The following is a 17,019-nucleotide window of genomic DNA, read 5'->3' on the forward strand; positions in this document are numbered from 1 at the left end:
TTTCAGAGGGAATCATGTGTAAAAACCTTTGGACCTCATGTTTGAAAATTCTTTTAGATTTATAATCAGTTAGGAGGAAACATACACTTTATCCCATATTCTTAGGCCAGACAGAAAAATGTTTTACCAAGAAAACAGAGATGATATATTTTTTGCACAACAAGCTTGATTGTAGACTCTATCATGGCTTTTGTATGAAAACTAGCATTTAAAAGAAAAATGAAGCTTCAAATCACAATGCTCTCTGCAGAAACTCTGCTGATATTTTTTGTAAAAATCTTTCTGATGAGAAGAGAAGCTTACTTGTGGCTTGGGTACCTGGTCTGCTTCCCTTTCAGACCATGAGTTCCTGAGTAATGGGTGGGAATTCAACAACCATTATTCTGGTCAACAAGTGTGAGTGGAGCCCTGGGACATCTTACACATGAAATGAATTAAATAAAATACCATATTCATATTCTTTTCATATTCATTTTATTTTTGCTATGAAACCCGTTCATCTTCTCTATATTATGTTCCAAGTCTAGAAATTCTCTGTTTTATACTTCCTGGTAAATAAGCCTCATATCTTCTTGTGTGAGAAATAACCATCCAGCACCAAGATGTAGGAGAAAGATCCAGATAGGAATTGCATATTTGAAAACACAGTTCTTAAAAAATATGAGTTTATAAATTACTAAATAAATGTGGCCTAAGTAAGTTGTATACTTCTCTTCAAAAAACTAAAGTCTTGAGGTAAAAGATGCAAGGGTTGTACAGTTTGCATTCCTCAGTGATGCTTTCTCTTCAAACTTGTCATTTAACACCCTACAAGAGGGAGATACTACCTTGTGATTAATTGCAAATATCACCTTGACATTTTCCAGCTTCTCCTTACAAAGAGGTAAAGTTTACTTCTCCATATTCTGACTCTAGTGTAACCTCATGATTTAAATTGATTCATACAATGTAGTGGCACAGATGTTTCCTTTTATATATTGTGGATTTGATTTCCAAAATTCTGTTAAGAATGTCTACGTCTATGTTCATGAAAGATGGATAAACTATTAAAGTATTGCAGACCTCAGAATAATTGGATATATATTACTTCTACTTCAGTTTTCTGGAGATTTGATAAAACTGTGTTCCATTTTTCAAGATTTTAATAGCACTGAAATATCAAATATTTAGTAATAAATCTAAACATGTTAAGTCCTGAAAACCAGGGGAAAAAGGTCAGGAGAATAAAATGACAAACCACAGGCTAGGAGAAACTATTTGCAAAAGTTATATTTGATAAATAACTGTTATGAAAATTTAGTTAGCTTTTCATCACTATAACCAAAATACCCAACAAGAACAACTTAGAGGAGGACAAGTTTATTTGGGGTTCATAGTTTCAGAGATACTAGTTCACAGTTGATTCCATTGTTCTGGGCCTAAGCTAAGGCACCAAATCATGAAGGAAGAGTTCAGCAGAGGAAAGCTGCTCAACTCAGGGTGGAATCAGGAAGCAAGGGGGATGGGGGATAGGAAAAGGGCCACAGGAAAGACGTAGCATTCCAGGGCATACCCTCCCCACCATGATCCACCTCCTTCAACCATGTTCCGCCTATCTACAGTTATCATTCAGTCAGTCCATTCAAATCAATCATCTTACCTCTAATTATTTCTGCATTAATAGGAGATTTTAGGAAACACCTCACAATCAAACCATAACATTTAACTCCTGGCTCCCAAAAGCTAATGTTCACTTCACAATGCAAAGTGCATTTAATTCATCCCCAAGAGTCCCATCATCTTTTAGCATTGTCCCAGAGTCCAAGTCCAAAGTCTCCTCTGAGTTTCAAGGCAAATTGTTGCTGTGAGCTCCCAGAAAAATAAAAAACAAGTTACATATACACAATATACAGGGACACAGTAAACATTCCAATTCCTAAAGAAAGGAATAGGGACACAGAAAGGAGGAATGAGGTCAAAAAAGACCCAAACCCAGCTGGGCAAACAAGTCCTGTAATGCTACATATAGCATCCAGGACACATGGCTATGAGAGGCTATTTCCAACAGGCTTAAGGCATTCCCGCCTCTTTGGTTTTTCTACTTGCAGTGTATACGGGCTCTCTTTTAGCCTGGCTCTGTCCACAATCAAAATCTTTTTTGGCAGACAGTTCATGTTTGTGGCATCTCAATTTCTGGCTTTGGCTTCATTCTCACAGCTTCACACATCCTTCTCTCAGGGACAACCTGTCAGCACTCCAACCCTGCTACACTTTTCCTCTCCTCCCATGTCTTCCCTCCATGATCTCTTAACATTATATCCTGTAGTGCTGCAGAACCAGCACAGCATGGATGATTCCAAGGTCTGCTCCCAGCTCATACAGCAGTTGAGCCCCCTGGAACCAACCAGCAGTGACTTCTTATAGGGGTTCTATGTTGGGATTGGGGGTCTCTTATAAACTTCATAATTGTGGCATGATTGGTGGCTAGGAAGTTTCTGTGCAAAAACAAGGAATGCCTGGCTGCTGAGAAAATCCTGTGCAAAGACACAGGATACCTGACTGCTATAGCAATGTCCTTCACAAGGAAACTCTGTGTTAGAGTCTTACTAGCTTTGACCTTCATATCAGGCACACAGCTCCTGGAAATATAGGGACTCTTGTTAGAAATCCACAATGTTTCATTGAACCTAAATCTGTCTGCTATACCAGTAACTTTATACAATGGATTTTCTTAACAGCTGCACAAAGCTCCTGACATTGGATATTACAACTGTTAGATGTAACTGCAAAATAAGCAACCTTACTGATACTCTAAACAATAGTGTAGTTATGGTACTAATGACCTAATGTAACCTATTGGTATAAATAAATGTGACCACTTGGACAAGGAGCCACTTCCCTGCGGCTGCACCTTGTCTCTATGTGTTTATTATTATTTTCCTTACAACTTCTAAGTGCATGTGTAGCTAAGCATGGTGAAGCAATTTTCTAGGTCTTCCTGTAAAAATTTATTCATACCTCAAACCACATTTAAAAGTGAACTCAAAATGTAGCAAAGATGTAAATGCAAAAGCTATGAAATTTTTTGCAATTATTGGAGAAAATATGAAATAAAATTAGCCAATAATTTCTTAGATGAAAGTCACAGAGCAATCAATTAAAAAATTATAAATTAGAATTTATTAAAATTATGAACTTGTTTTTGAAAGATATTAAAGTAATCAAAAGAAGGCTGGGTATGTGACCTTTTCCTTGGAGGAAAGGTAGAATATTTTCTTGGAATGCGTGAGACCCTGAGTTCAAACACCAGCATCACCAAAAAATAAATAAATAAAATAATCAAAGCTAACATAGTCAGATAAAACATTTGCAAACCACATGTCCTTATTAAAAGCATCATCCAGGTTGGGCACAGTGGCACACACCTGTAATCTCAGCAGCTTGGGAGGCTGAGGCAGGAGTATCACAAGTTCACAGTCAGCCTCAGTAACTTAGCAAGGCCCTGAGTAACTTAGTGAAACCCAGATTAAAAAAAAAAAATTAAAACAGGGGTATAGATGTGTCTCAGTGGTTAAACACCACTGTGTTCAATCCACAGTACCAAAACAAAAAAAAGAAAAGAAAGAAAACCCAAATTTAAAAATCTCAGTAAATAAAAATGATCAATGCAGTGAAATTTGACAAAGGCAATTTGAATATATATGCCATCAAAATAAATATAAAAACTTCCTATAAATATATGTTGTACATCAAGAGTTATTAAGGAGACATAAATTACATCAGAATTTATTTTTCATTCCCAAATGTACTAACTGGAAAAAAAAATCTACCAAAAAGATTGTACAAACTGAGAAAAATTAGTTCTCCAGAAAAAAAAACTAACCAATATAAACAAATACCAAAAATAAGCTGGAGAACATTATGCTAAGTGAAAGGAGCAAGACCTAGAAAGTTAAGGGTCAGATATTGTTTCTCATAAGTGGAAGATAAACCTAATGGGAAAAAAGGAGGAGAGAATCCCATGAAAATATAAATCAATGGAGTAGAGAAAGAGGATTGAGGAGGATAGAGGAAGGACAGGAAAAGGGAGGAAAGGTGAAATGAAACTGATCAAACTATCTTACGTGTATGTTGATAGATAGATAGATAGATAGATAGATAGACCAACCACAGTGAATATTGACTTTATGTATATTTATAATGCCCCAATTTTATTTTTTTAAATATCTTTATTTCATTTTTATGTGGTGCTGAGGATCGAACCTAGTGCCTCACATGTGATAGGCGAGCACTCTACCACTGAGCCACAACCCTAGTCCCAATCATGCCCTAATTTTAAAAACTAAAGATAAGTAGAAGAAAAATTATCAGAAAAAAGGCAAGAGAACAGGAGAAAGGAGAAAGGGAGGGAATGGGGAAGTACTTGGGATTGAGCTGGAGCAAATCAAATCCCCATGTTTGTATAACTATGCCAAAATGAACCTAAATCTTGTGTATAATAATAATGCACTAATAAAAATTTTATAAATAAGTTAAGTGGAAAGAAAGATAATTAAAGAACTGAATAAACATTAAAACTATATTGTTACAAAAGTTAGAAATAAGATAAAAACAAAAGAGCAGAAGCTAAAAAATTAACAATATATATAGAATTATAAAGAAAAATCATTAAGCACACACAGATAATACTATGTTATAAATCTAATACATTTGGATTTCAAGTATACAGAAATTAATTAATAATAATCTTATTTGATGCTATACCATTATCTTGGGATGGCATATGAACAATAACTGATATCTAACACTGTGGTTCCCTCTCTTCCCATATACCTGTAATCTGAAAATAATGTCACTAAGCATTCAGCAATAAATTCAGAAAATAATCAGAAGAACTTATAAAAATAAACTACAAGGGAATGTAGATGTACATGCAATATTACACTAATAAATTTAATATTTATATATTAATTTAAAATGTGTTATGTTGCAATTTTGAATATTCTTAAACAAAATAAAGTGTAAAGTATCTGTAATAACAAGATATCACACCATAAAATACTTCTTAAAATTTTACTTTTATTCATGCATAATAATTAAACATAATAGTGGGATTTGATATTCCATATTTGTACATGCACATATGATGGATCACATTCCCTGATGCCTTCCCTTCCCTCTTTTCCTCCCTCTCCCAATCCCTTTGTCCTCTTTTACTGACAGCACTTCTATTATTATTGTTTTTAATTAGTGCATCATAATTATAAGACATGAAACTCAAATATCTAATGACAGAAAGTCAAACCTGAGGCAAGTCTAACTAAGGGGCAAAACCAGAATGAAACTGTCAGAATTAAAAACAGAATGTATGTAAAACCACAGAAATGAAAAGGATTCAGTTATTGTAACTCTGTGGCAATAAGTTTTCAAATCTAGGAAAAAAAATTAAGGATTTTAAGTTAATATACAAATTGTGAAAATGATACAGGAACATAAACAGAAACTAAAATAAGTGTAAGTAATACTGACCATTTAACTAAGATTTATTAAGACCTTGATAACAATATAGGTTTACAAGAGCCCCCACATTAACTTATTTTTTTCCTCTTAATAGGATCATTAATATTTGAATAACTTAACAATATTACTAATGTAAAATTGGCACCACTCTTTTGTGTGATTATTTGGGAAAGACAATAAATTACATTACATAGCTCTTCTAATTCTGATTTGCAAAGATTGGACTCTGCCAAACAATAATGATCAAAGAACATAGAACATTCTATAGTGTCTCTCTTCCTCTTGATAGATGAAAATGTAGATGTTCATAACATACACATATGTATATTTAATTAATCAATTTAATATGTGTATTAATTTGGTATTACTTTATTTTAGTTTTGAATCTATATAATACCTAGATATCACACTATAAAATAATTATGTAGAAATATTAAATATCTATTGATTTTTAAATTCAATTTTAAAAGCCCTATTGACAATTGAAAAATGAAAATAAATGTTTACCCCCTAAACTTTTAGATGCCACTCATTGAAACTGCTTAATAATAAATTATTGCTAATATTGCTTTTTAATAGACTCTACAGTTCTAAAGATGGCTGAAAGTTAAAGAAAAGGCATTTTTCTCAGTAATATCCTTTTCAAAGCATTTTTCACTTCCCTATTCCTTAGACTATAAATCAGAGGATTCAGCATAGGGATGATAAGAGTGTAGAATACAGCTATAATCTTGCTTTTCTCTGGTGAGGAGATGGCCCCAGGCTGGGCGTACATGAAGAACACAGTTCCATAGAATAAACTCACCACCGTGATGTGAGAGCTGCACGTGGAGAAGGTCTTACTCCTGCCCTGGGTCGAGGGGATCTTGAGGACAGTGGAGAGGATGTACCCATAGGAAACCAGGATGATGGTGGTGGTGGTGATGATGATGACAGCAGAGAGCACGAACAGCACAATCTCGTTCACAAAGGTGTCAACGCATGAGATCTTGATCAGGGCTGGGACATCACAGAAAAAGTGGTCCAGTCTGTTCTCTTGACAGAAACGCAAACTGAAGGTGAAACCTGTTTGTATCATAGAGTTGATGCATCCGCAGATGTAGGATCCAAGCACCAAGCGAACACAAGCCTGCTGAGACATACGCACAGTATACAGGAAAGGCGAGCAAATGGCTGAGAAGCGATCATATGCCATCACAGCCAGAAGAAAACCTTCAGTCCCAACAAAAAGGGCAAAGAAAAAGAACTGTGTCGCACACCCATTGTAGGAAATTTTCTTTTCCTTGGACAAGAAAGTAGCCAGAGTTTGGGGTGCAATGACTGTGGAGTAGCAGAGATCTAAGTAGGACAGGTTTCTAAGAAAGAAATACATAGGTGTATGAAGCCTGTAGTCGATTTTAATAACGATTAACATGCTGATATTTCCCAATACAATTACCAGATAGATAAGCAAGAACAGTAAGAATAAGAAAACCTGTACTTTCGGAGATGTCCTAAATCCGAGGAGAATAAACTCTGTCAATTCTGAGTAATTCCTACTTGGCTCACTCTTCATTGCTGAGACCTATCTGAGAAAAACGAAACCATTATGACAAACCTGTGGAAAGTGTTGATCAACTCTTGGTTCCTGAAGTTCCCTTTGAAAAACTTATGCTAATATTTTTAAATGTGCTGTTTAAATATGCTAATAGAGATTTATTGGCAGAGCATCTGACAAAATAGTTTCACATTTGGAAGTGCCCAATGCGCAACCAAAGTGAGGTTGTTTAGGTTGGTTCTACTAAATTCAGTGTCAGTGAGAAATGAGAAATGTGGATGGGCAAAGGATGTTTTGGGTAGTGATGTGACCCAGTTATTTTATGCCATTGACTGTGATGGACTGAGTCCTATTTTATCTTTTTGAGTCTAAAAGAATCTAGGATAACTATTCAATAACTACTTAACACTTCGGATGAGTCAAAAGTCCTCCTGTTATGTGGAAAGACTAATAATAGCTACTATAAAGGATTATTTTGAGGATTAAATGAAAGGGAATATGAAAAACAATATTTACAATGACTCAAACTTCCTAAAAACATTAATATTAGTCAAGTAAACAAATATGCAAACACATAAAGTTATTTTAATTTAGAAATGAGAAATTGAGTGAACTCCCTTTCCCACCACAGAATGTATTTAATTTGGATCTCTTAAAATATTCTGCTATATTTAAAAACTTAGGAAATATGGTATCATGATTTTATACAGTAGAATGCAGCACCAAGCTTGAATGTCATCCAAATGATATATTAAATTTGATTGACTTTACTAGCCACACACAACTCAACTTCTCTCTCCTACTACAAACAGCTAATCTCTGGATTCTGAGAGTTTCTTTTTTGACAAACTCTAAGACAACTTTTGACAGTCTTAAAGTTGTGAATTATTTTGTTTATATAGAAGCACTTCAGTTAAAGTATAAAATTAACTTCCCCAACTAGATATGATTTTTCCCTGTATATATTGTTAATAAAATACAAGACATTACTATAAATAAGTAGGGCCAAAACTCAGTATTGCATAGGCTCTGGTTTGCTTTTCTATAAGTATTAATACTTAACATCAAATGCTAAAAGGCACACAGACTATATAATAATAATGTTAATATTTTAATATCTAAAATGTTAAATCCAAGATGAAAAATAAATTTGATGTTATAATTCTGTGATTTAATTACTGTTTTTAATTTTTGAACTAACAAAAAGTTTTCCTTCCTTTAAGGAACTCATTACATCTTTGAAGATACATATTTTTAACTAAATATTTTCATAAAATAGGAAGTCCTATGAAGTCAGAAGAAACGAAATTTATTTAGCTTCTATTATTAATTTCTTATGAAATCAAAATGTTTTCTGGGTTAAAAGTATGGAGTTTTAATTCACATCAATCTGAATTTTATTTCATGCTCCATCTCTTAATAACTGAATCATCTTAAACAATTGATTAAATTCCATGAGCATGTTTTCTCATTAACAAAATATGACTTAAAATTTTGGCTCAATAGAATTTCCACAAGGATTAAATTAAATGATCATACAAGCTAAATGAAATATACAGCATGTGGGAAATAGAAAATTCTGAATAAATAATTGATATATGAGAGAGTGTACAGAACAAAGAAGACATTTTTCCTAAGAAAATATCTTCCGAAAAAAACAACTCTGAGGGGTCAGAGTTGTGGCTCAGTGGTAGAGCACTTGCCTCACACATGTGAGTCACTGGGTTCGATCCTCAACGCAACATAAAAATGAATAAACAAAATAAAAAATAACGTGTCCGTGTGTAGCTAAAACATATGTTTTTTAAAAAAAGACTGAATATTGTCTCTGATATGTGGATTCTAACCCACAACAAGGGAGGATGGGGAAAGGAAGAATAGAAGTCCATTGGATTAGACGAGGGGGAATGAAGGAGGGGGCAGATAGGAAGGACAGTAGACTTAACTGGGCATAATTTGCCTAGCCTTGTGTTTGAATACACAAGCAGGGTTGCTGTATATCATGTACAACCACAGGAATAGGATCCTAATTAGAATAAGTTATACTCCATGTATGTATAATATGCCAAAATACATTCTACTGTCATGTATATCTAAAAAGAACAAATAAAATTTAAAAATTCTAAAAAAAAACCCCAACCACACACACACACACACACACACATACACACACACACACACAAATGATGGTTTCACAAGAGCACAACTGTAAGTTGTGGAATCTATGGAAGAAATGCCAATCTATATAGCATACAACAGAAAATGTTTAGTGGAAGAAATGCCACTAAATTGTACATTTTAAATGGCTCATCATCTGCTATGTAAATTTCATTCCAAATTCTAAAAACAAAGTAAAAGATAATGCTAGAAAACCAATATTAACTACCAAATACTAAAATGAAAAGAATATGATTTTTAAAACCCAGTTACCTTACTTGAGATCCAGCTTATTCCAAATAAAGACTTATTGAAGTATTTTAAAAGTTTATTGTTCTTTTAAAGTAGGCTTTGAGGAAAGTGTAATTCATGACAAAATTGGTCTACAGTATGTACAGATTTGTTCAAGCATCTAAGTGCATTCAAAAAGTAGACCTATTTATTTCCAACTCTCATGTGCTTTCCACTAATTAGAAGCAAGAGAATCCTACACTGAGTCTTCAGTTTGAATGTCAGGAGAAGTTTACTCTTGTATTTCTCAAAGACAGAACTGAAACTCCTTCCAAAATGTTATCTGCCAAAATTTCTCTATGTCCTCTCATCTAGCCATTCAATTATTATTAAAACCAAGAGGGTAAGTCAGACAAGATACACAAATAAATGTGCAGTCTTTCTGAAAAATAAAGAAGGCTCTGGAGTTCAGTCAAGTTAGTGTTAGCAAAACTTCCCTATACTTCCAAATCACTTTGAGAGTGGGAGGTTGCATTTGCTTTTTATACAGATTCTTGGGTCACTTTATTCTTAATTAATCTGGATATTGAAAAATGCCTATAAGTGAGAAGAGTGTAGGGAAAGATTTGTTTATTTTTGAAGATTCCCAAATGACTCTAATAAAGTCAGTCCCTATGTAGAAGTTTGGGGACAAGTGAAATAGGCCTTATTGCTATAGGAAGAGCAACAATTTTCTCACTCAAAGTTACTTAACGTCCTTATGAATTATAAAGATCTTTCTTAACATTGGAGTAAAAGCATAACAATACCATATAAATTTACCATAAAATTACAAATGAAGAATACTTCCTCATTTTATAAAACCAGTTTAATGTTGATAAACCAGTCAGGAAAATAATAAGGTAAGAAGATTACAGGACAATATCTGTTGTGAACATAGAGAAAGATGTTTTAACAAAATTTCAATAAATTCAATCCAACAAAGGATCAAAAAGATGACATATTATGGCCAAGTAGAATTTACACCAGGATGCAAATCGGGATTCACATACAAAAATAATGCAATGGGATTTATTTTATTAACCAACTACATAAGTTGAAAAACAGTAAGTCTAGAAAAAAGCATTTGACAAAAACATACATTCATTCCTAATAACAACTCAGCAGTTATCCTCAGCCTGATAGAGGGCATCTATGAAAAAACTTATTAACCTTCCCTGCACCTGGTGCTGGGAACTGAATCCAGAGTCTCTTACATACCAGGGAAATGTTGTACCACTGAGCCATATATCCAGACCAGTAGTATTACCTTAATGGTGAAAAACAAAAGATCTCCCACTAAGATTAGGAAAAAAAGCAAGAGGTCTGTCTTTGCCACTTATACTCAACATTTTCTGTGGTATGCTATGCTTTAATTATTTGTGAATAAATTAATAATGAATTAAGGAATAAAATGATAACTTTGCTATAAAAATGTCAAAAATCATTTACATGGAAAAATGGTGCAATAACAAAACCATCATTTGACAACCCTCAAAGTAATAAATGATTCATCTGAGAGTCATCAATTGTCTAAAAATAACAGGTACAAGTGTTAAAAGACACAATACCACATGGTTTAAAAATACCTACCGATAAAATATATATTAGTTAAGTATTAAATAACATACTTACTAATCAACTATACAGTTGGAGAAGATGGTAGACATCGTTTTCACAAAATGACCAAAATTAACAACACTGGTGGGAATGGTGGTACATACCCATAATCCCAATGACTCAGGAGGCTGAGGCAGAGGATCCCAAGTTTCAGTCCAACCTCAGCAACTTAGCAATAACCTGCCTCAAAATTTAAAAAATAAAACATACTGGAGATGTGGCTCAGTGATGAAGTACTCCTAAGTTCATTCCCCAATACAAAAGAAAAAAGATAAAAAGATCATAACATATTTAACATTATCATAAGGGGGAAAATGATGGTACGCCTTCTGATATTATATACTATGAAAAAGAAGTATCACTTCTATGGTATTCCTGATCCAAATACAGAACCTGAGTCTTTCCCAACAAGAAATATTAGACTTCAATAGACTAACATCAAAATGTCAAAGATGTGAAAGAAAAAGAAAGACTAAAAAACAGTTCCATATTGAAGGAGATTAAAGAGATATGACAGGTAAATGCAATGTATGATACTGAATCAGATGCTGAACAACAAAGAAAAGGATACAAGGAAAAAAGTATTTTTTCTACTAATAAATTTATCAAATCAATCGTAAAATTTCAATGATATCTATGTACTATATAGTAGCATATAACAATGTTAATTTCACTATTTTTTATTTTCACTGTAGTCATATGAGAAAGTGCCTTTATTATTTGGAAATACACACTTAGCTATTCAGTATTATAGATAATGGTACATATATAAATGTCATACATAGACATATGATAAACTATATATATCTGCAGATATAGGTATACTTATAAATATGCACACATACCATGTTTGAGATAAAGTAATTCTACCTTCATCAAGGGGTAAAAACAGGAAAATAAGTCTCATAAGTAAGTTTTACTCAATATAGTGATCAAAAATGCTAATTTAATTATTCTTTTCTAAAGTAATAAGCAAACGTAAAATTATTTCATGAAACATAAGTGCAAACTCTTTTTTTCAATGCTAATTCATCATCTACCAATGTATCCTTACTTACTAGCTAGCTTGATTGTAACATAACTTAAGATAACAAACACTTGTCCCATTAAATATTTTATTTTGTAAATTAAGATCTCTTTTAAGACTCTTTTCTATAGGCTCCCACACTTATTTTTTTTCTTAGGTAGAATAAATATTCTTCCAACATATGGCATATTTGAGTACTAAGTTAATATTTCTAAGATATATTATGATAGTAATGTGTTCCAGATTATAAAATTTGAGTCAATTGATATTAAACAATATTTCAAAGAATGTGTCAGCAAGTACAGTAGTTTAGTCACTCAATATGGGATTCACAGTAGGATTTTAACTGTATGAAGAACAACAATAGCCAGAAGTATAAGTCTAGATTGGCTAGGTTAAAGTAGCTGAATAAAAATAAAAATTTTGTGTGGATTAAGATGGAAAATATGAGAATTAGAGAATAATAAAAAGTGATGATGTTTACATTATTCAAATTTTTTAAAGTTATGGAACATATTATTATATTTTTTATAATTATATACTATCAGTTCATTTATTTTTATATAGATATAGACATACATATCTGAGTAACAAGCCCTTTATCAGAATTTGCAAATATTTCCTCCTTGTCTATGGAGTATCTTATTATTTTTACAGTATCTTTGAGGAGTCATTTGTAACTTCAATAAAATTTAAATTATCACTTTTTCATTCACAGATCATGCTTTTGATTTTGAATATAAAAACTCATCAACACACCCATGGTCATACAGATTTTTCTCCTGTTTTCTTCTAGAAGACTTATACTTTGTTTTATATTTAGCTCTTAAATTTATTTTGAATTATATTTTGTGAAAGACATAAAGCCTGTGTCTGGATTTTTTTTTTTTTTTGCATAGAGATGTTCAAATCTTCCAGTACTATTTGTTGAACAGGTAGTTCTTTTTCCAATAAATCATCTCTACATTTGTCAAAAAAATGCTAATTTAAAAAATAAAAAATATTTTATTAAAATGCTTTAATGTAGATTAAAATAGGAAATCTATCATCTTAATTATATGTTTAGACATTAAATACTAAAATAGAAATTAAAGTGATGAAAATAATGGTGTTGTGAAATATTGTAACCCAGCTATATTCCAAATTAATTAAAATGTTTATCTACTAAAAAGAGAAACTATTTTTTAAATATGAAAATCATAGAATGACTTCAATTATTATTAAAGAAGCCTAAGCTTTTTATATTAAAAATTTAAGTAACTAGTTTCTGTGAATTTCACTAATTTAGAAAAAAAAATAACTAAAGTATTTATAGTTCATACTAAAATCCTAGTTTGTTTTCTTTTTAATTTTTGTTGTTGTGTACGGACAGAATGCCTTCATTTTATTTGTTTATTTTTAGGTGGTGCTGAGGATTGAACACATTGCCTCATACATACTAGGCAAGTGCTCTGCCACTGAGCTACAGCACCAGCCCTAAAAAACTAGTTTTAATAATAAATATTTTCAGACAACCTCACTGATTTAAATAAGCCAATTCTACATAATAAATCTCTTCCTATTTCTATATCCTAATTATTCCATTTCTCTGAAGTACTCTGATGGTAGACTTTCATTGCAAAAGGAGGAAATACATAGTAATTTTATAAATAATAAATTAAAATTACTAATATAAACAAAAATTATATTAGATAATTTGATGATCTGATAAAAATTAAGCAGATTTTGAAGAAAAGCAAAGTATATAGAGAAAAATTAGATAAGAATTTTTAAAATATAGTGAACTTTTTTACTGGAGACAGAAATTTAGCCAAAGAAATATTTGTGTACTTTTTCTAATTGAAGGTAAACAAAGATTAATAAATTTAAAATATCTAATTGCCATTGCAAAAATGATTTTGTGACTTATTGAATAACATAATTATTGATGTTATGAAAACATATCAGAGAGCATTAAAGAAGCCAGATAAAGTTAAATACTGAGATTAGTATAGCAGAAGCCTGGAGAAAATTCAGCACTATGAATAGTTTTGGTGGTGGGGGGGTGATTTTCAAACACCACATCATGTGATGATTTTCAACTTAATGGGACATCTTTTGTAACAGTTTGGCCTAGCCTAGTCCTTTTGCATCAAATTGTGGCTCAGACAGCACTTGATGATAGCAAGTCAATCCAAAGATATCCCCAACAATTTGTAAAAATTAGTAGATTACAGGGAAACTCTTAAAATGATTTGATTAAATGATTTGTGCTAAAATGTTTATCACTCATTAAGCAGTTTATTAACATAAAAAGCACTATCTTATAATACTGATTTGTTTATTGACATGTTTGTAAATATCAGTTCCTGATCTGTTAATTATTTTGATGGTCACCACTTCAGTCAACCAATCACAATTGAATCAATGGTCAACACTCTTCCCTCAACATCTCTTCTCAGTTCTAGCAAACCCTCAAAGAGGGGATAATTTCCACATTCTACAATCTCCTCTTCAGAATAAAAAGAAGTAGAAAGTCTTTATGTTTTAATGTTTTAGCTTGAATCCAAAATGTGTCATTGTTAGAATGAGGAAATCAAATTACGTTCTGTGTTGATGATGAATGTGGGCACAATGCCAAATGCAATTCAGTAAAACTCTGAGAAAGTGCCAACTCTGGATAATCCACATAGAATATAATTGGCAAATATTTTCCATCTTTTCTTCATTCTTTTACTGGGGGTAAAATCTTACAGGATTTATTTTTAGTGAGAAAAAAAACGCAAAACAAGGAAAAGAAAAACAAGGCTGAGGATGCTGCATAACTTTTTTGGGAAACAAGGGGGTAGAGAAGGGCCCCCACAATTCCTGTAATTTTGAACCAAACTGCCTTGCTAAGGACAATGGGATGGGAATGAAAGCCAAGTAACTTGAAAATCGTCTGAATTCACACTTTGTTTTGTGTTCTGTCACAGCATCCAATCTTCATCTTAGATTTTTCAGTGGATAACAGCCACCAGATGGCAGAAAACTGCTGGTTTGCTTCTGGGGACCCAGAAATCCCAAGCGGTTCTGTATATCTGAAACCCCACCATTCACTTCATAACAATAAGACTATTTTAGGAAAGTAGTAACTTGGATCATTTCTATCATGTCATGTTAAAGCAGCATTTTAAAACATTGGGAATTTGCATTTATGAGTATCTAAAAAGCATAGTACTTTATGACAAAATTGATTACAATCTCAGGATTATGTCTTGAAAAATCTACTAATACAGTTCACTGCACTAATATCAAGAAAGGATAAAATTCTATCAGATCATCTCAGTAGATACAGGAAAAAAAACACTCTATAAAATCAGAAAAATGCAAAGTCTACTTTGAAATGACTCAATATCATAATCATGACTGTGCACAAAATTTTTAAAGTATGATTGATACTTGCTCTTGGCAAGGGTATAAATCAAGTTGGAATATTATATGCTTCAAATGAGAATGATGTCATCTTCCCCAATCATCATCTTCTAAACTTGAGAAACACCCTATGATTCAGTATATTCAATTTTTATATGTGTGTATGTATATGACTTCAATAATCCTCCCTCCAAGTACATGGGATTGCATTGGAAAAGGATGATTGGTCATAAAGTTTCCCAGGATTTACTTACTTACTTGAAATCAGCTCTTTTCTGCACTTCTTAATACCCTAGCCCACACACAGTGAAGCAAAGAATTATTATAGCAGAGATGACCAAAATCCACAAATAATACTTTAGCACATTCAGCTTGTGACACATCAAGAAAGCAAAACATTAATAAAGTTAGTGAGATTTAAAAAAAATTCTAAATACATTTGAGATAATAAATCCTTTTACAATCCACAGAGAGGATAAAGTTTCATGAGCTACTGCCACATAATTTTTATCTGTGTGACTTTTAAAGTAGGAAAGTTCTGTATTCTTGTCAGTCCTAGCCCTTTTTGTTACTGGCAATGTGAAATTCAGCACATGATTAAGTTTTTCTAAGAAATAATTAATAAACTAGTGAAATATTTAAATCACACACTTCATTATATATATATATATATATATATATATATATATATATATATATATATATATATATATATATATATATAATGTTGCCTTTACCATAAGTATGATTTGAGGATTAAAGAAATATATATGCACTTCATACAGTACCTGGCATATATATATAAAGTATTTTTCATTTGTATCAATCCTTTCAGAAAGTGTTGATTTTAAAAAAAGTCTTCAAAAACTGATCATTTACCTAATAGGCTTTAAATCTGATATTTAATTTTAAAACCCTCAAAATGGAATTAAAGTTTATTAAACATGCAAGATAAATATATAATAATTTTTAATGTTTTTTGTGTCCTATGATTATTCATTAGAAAATAGAAACTAGCAATGTACTATTAATTTTTTTAAGAAAATATGAGCTAATAATACATTTAATAGCAACAAATATTTAAAATCTGTAGGAAGATGTTTGCTAAAAATTTCGGCTCTTAAATATGACATCAATAAAACCTAGTAATATTAACTAAGAAATTTTTTAAAAAGATGTAGCTCTTTCAGTCACTAAATCCCATTTCAACAAATACGTGATAGCAACATAAAGATGACCATCCAGTTGAAATAGCCATAATCCCAAACATAAAAAATAACAAGTGCAGGTAAAGAGGCAAAGAAAGAGGAAACTCTTCTGCATTTTGAATGAGAATGCAAATTAATATAGTTATCAAGGGAAATGCTGAGAATTTCCACATAAAACTAAAAATACATATAATATATATAATTCAGATGCTCTTCTGGGTGTATATATATATATATATATATATATATATATATATATCCAAAAGAAATGAAATCAGCACATCAAAGAAATATCTGCACTCCCATGT

The 17,019-nt window shown here is 31.9% G+C and overlaps 1 protein-coding gene across 1 annotated transcript; it reads right to left on the reverse strand.

The window, feature by feature from the left end:
* Positions 1-6,105: 6,105 nt before the first annotated feature.
* Positions 6,106-7,365, reverse strand: LOC101963304 (olfactory receptor 9S13). Its single transcript, XM_005341708.3, has one exon. It carries the CDS (start codon positions 7,052-7,054, stop codon positions 6,107-6,109), a length of 948 nt encoding a protein of 315 aa, XP_005341765.1. The 5' UTR covers positions 7,055-7,365; the 3' UTR covers position 6,106.
* Positions 7,366-17,019: the final 9,654 nt, after the last annotated feature.

The sequence above is a fragment of the Ictidomys tridecemlineatus genome, chromosome 6 (assembly GCF_052094955.1).
Source record: "Ictidomys tridecemlineatus isolate mIctTri1 chromosome 6, mIctTri1.hap1, whole genome shotgun sequence".
NCBI classification, from domain to species: Eukaryota; Metazoa; Chordata; class Mammalia; order Rodentia; family Sciuridae; genus Ictidomys; species Ictidomys tridecemlineatus.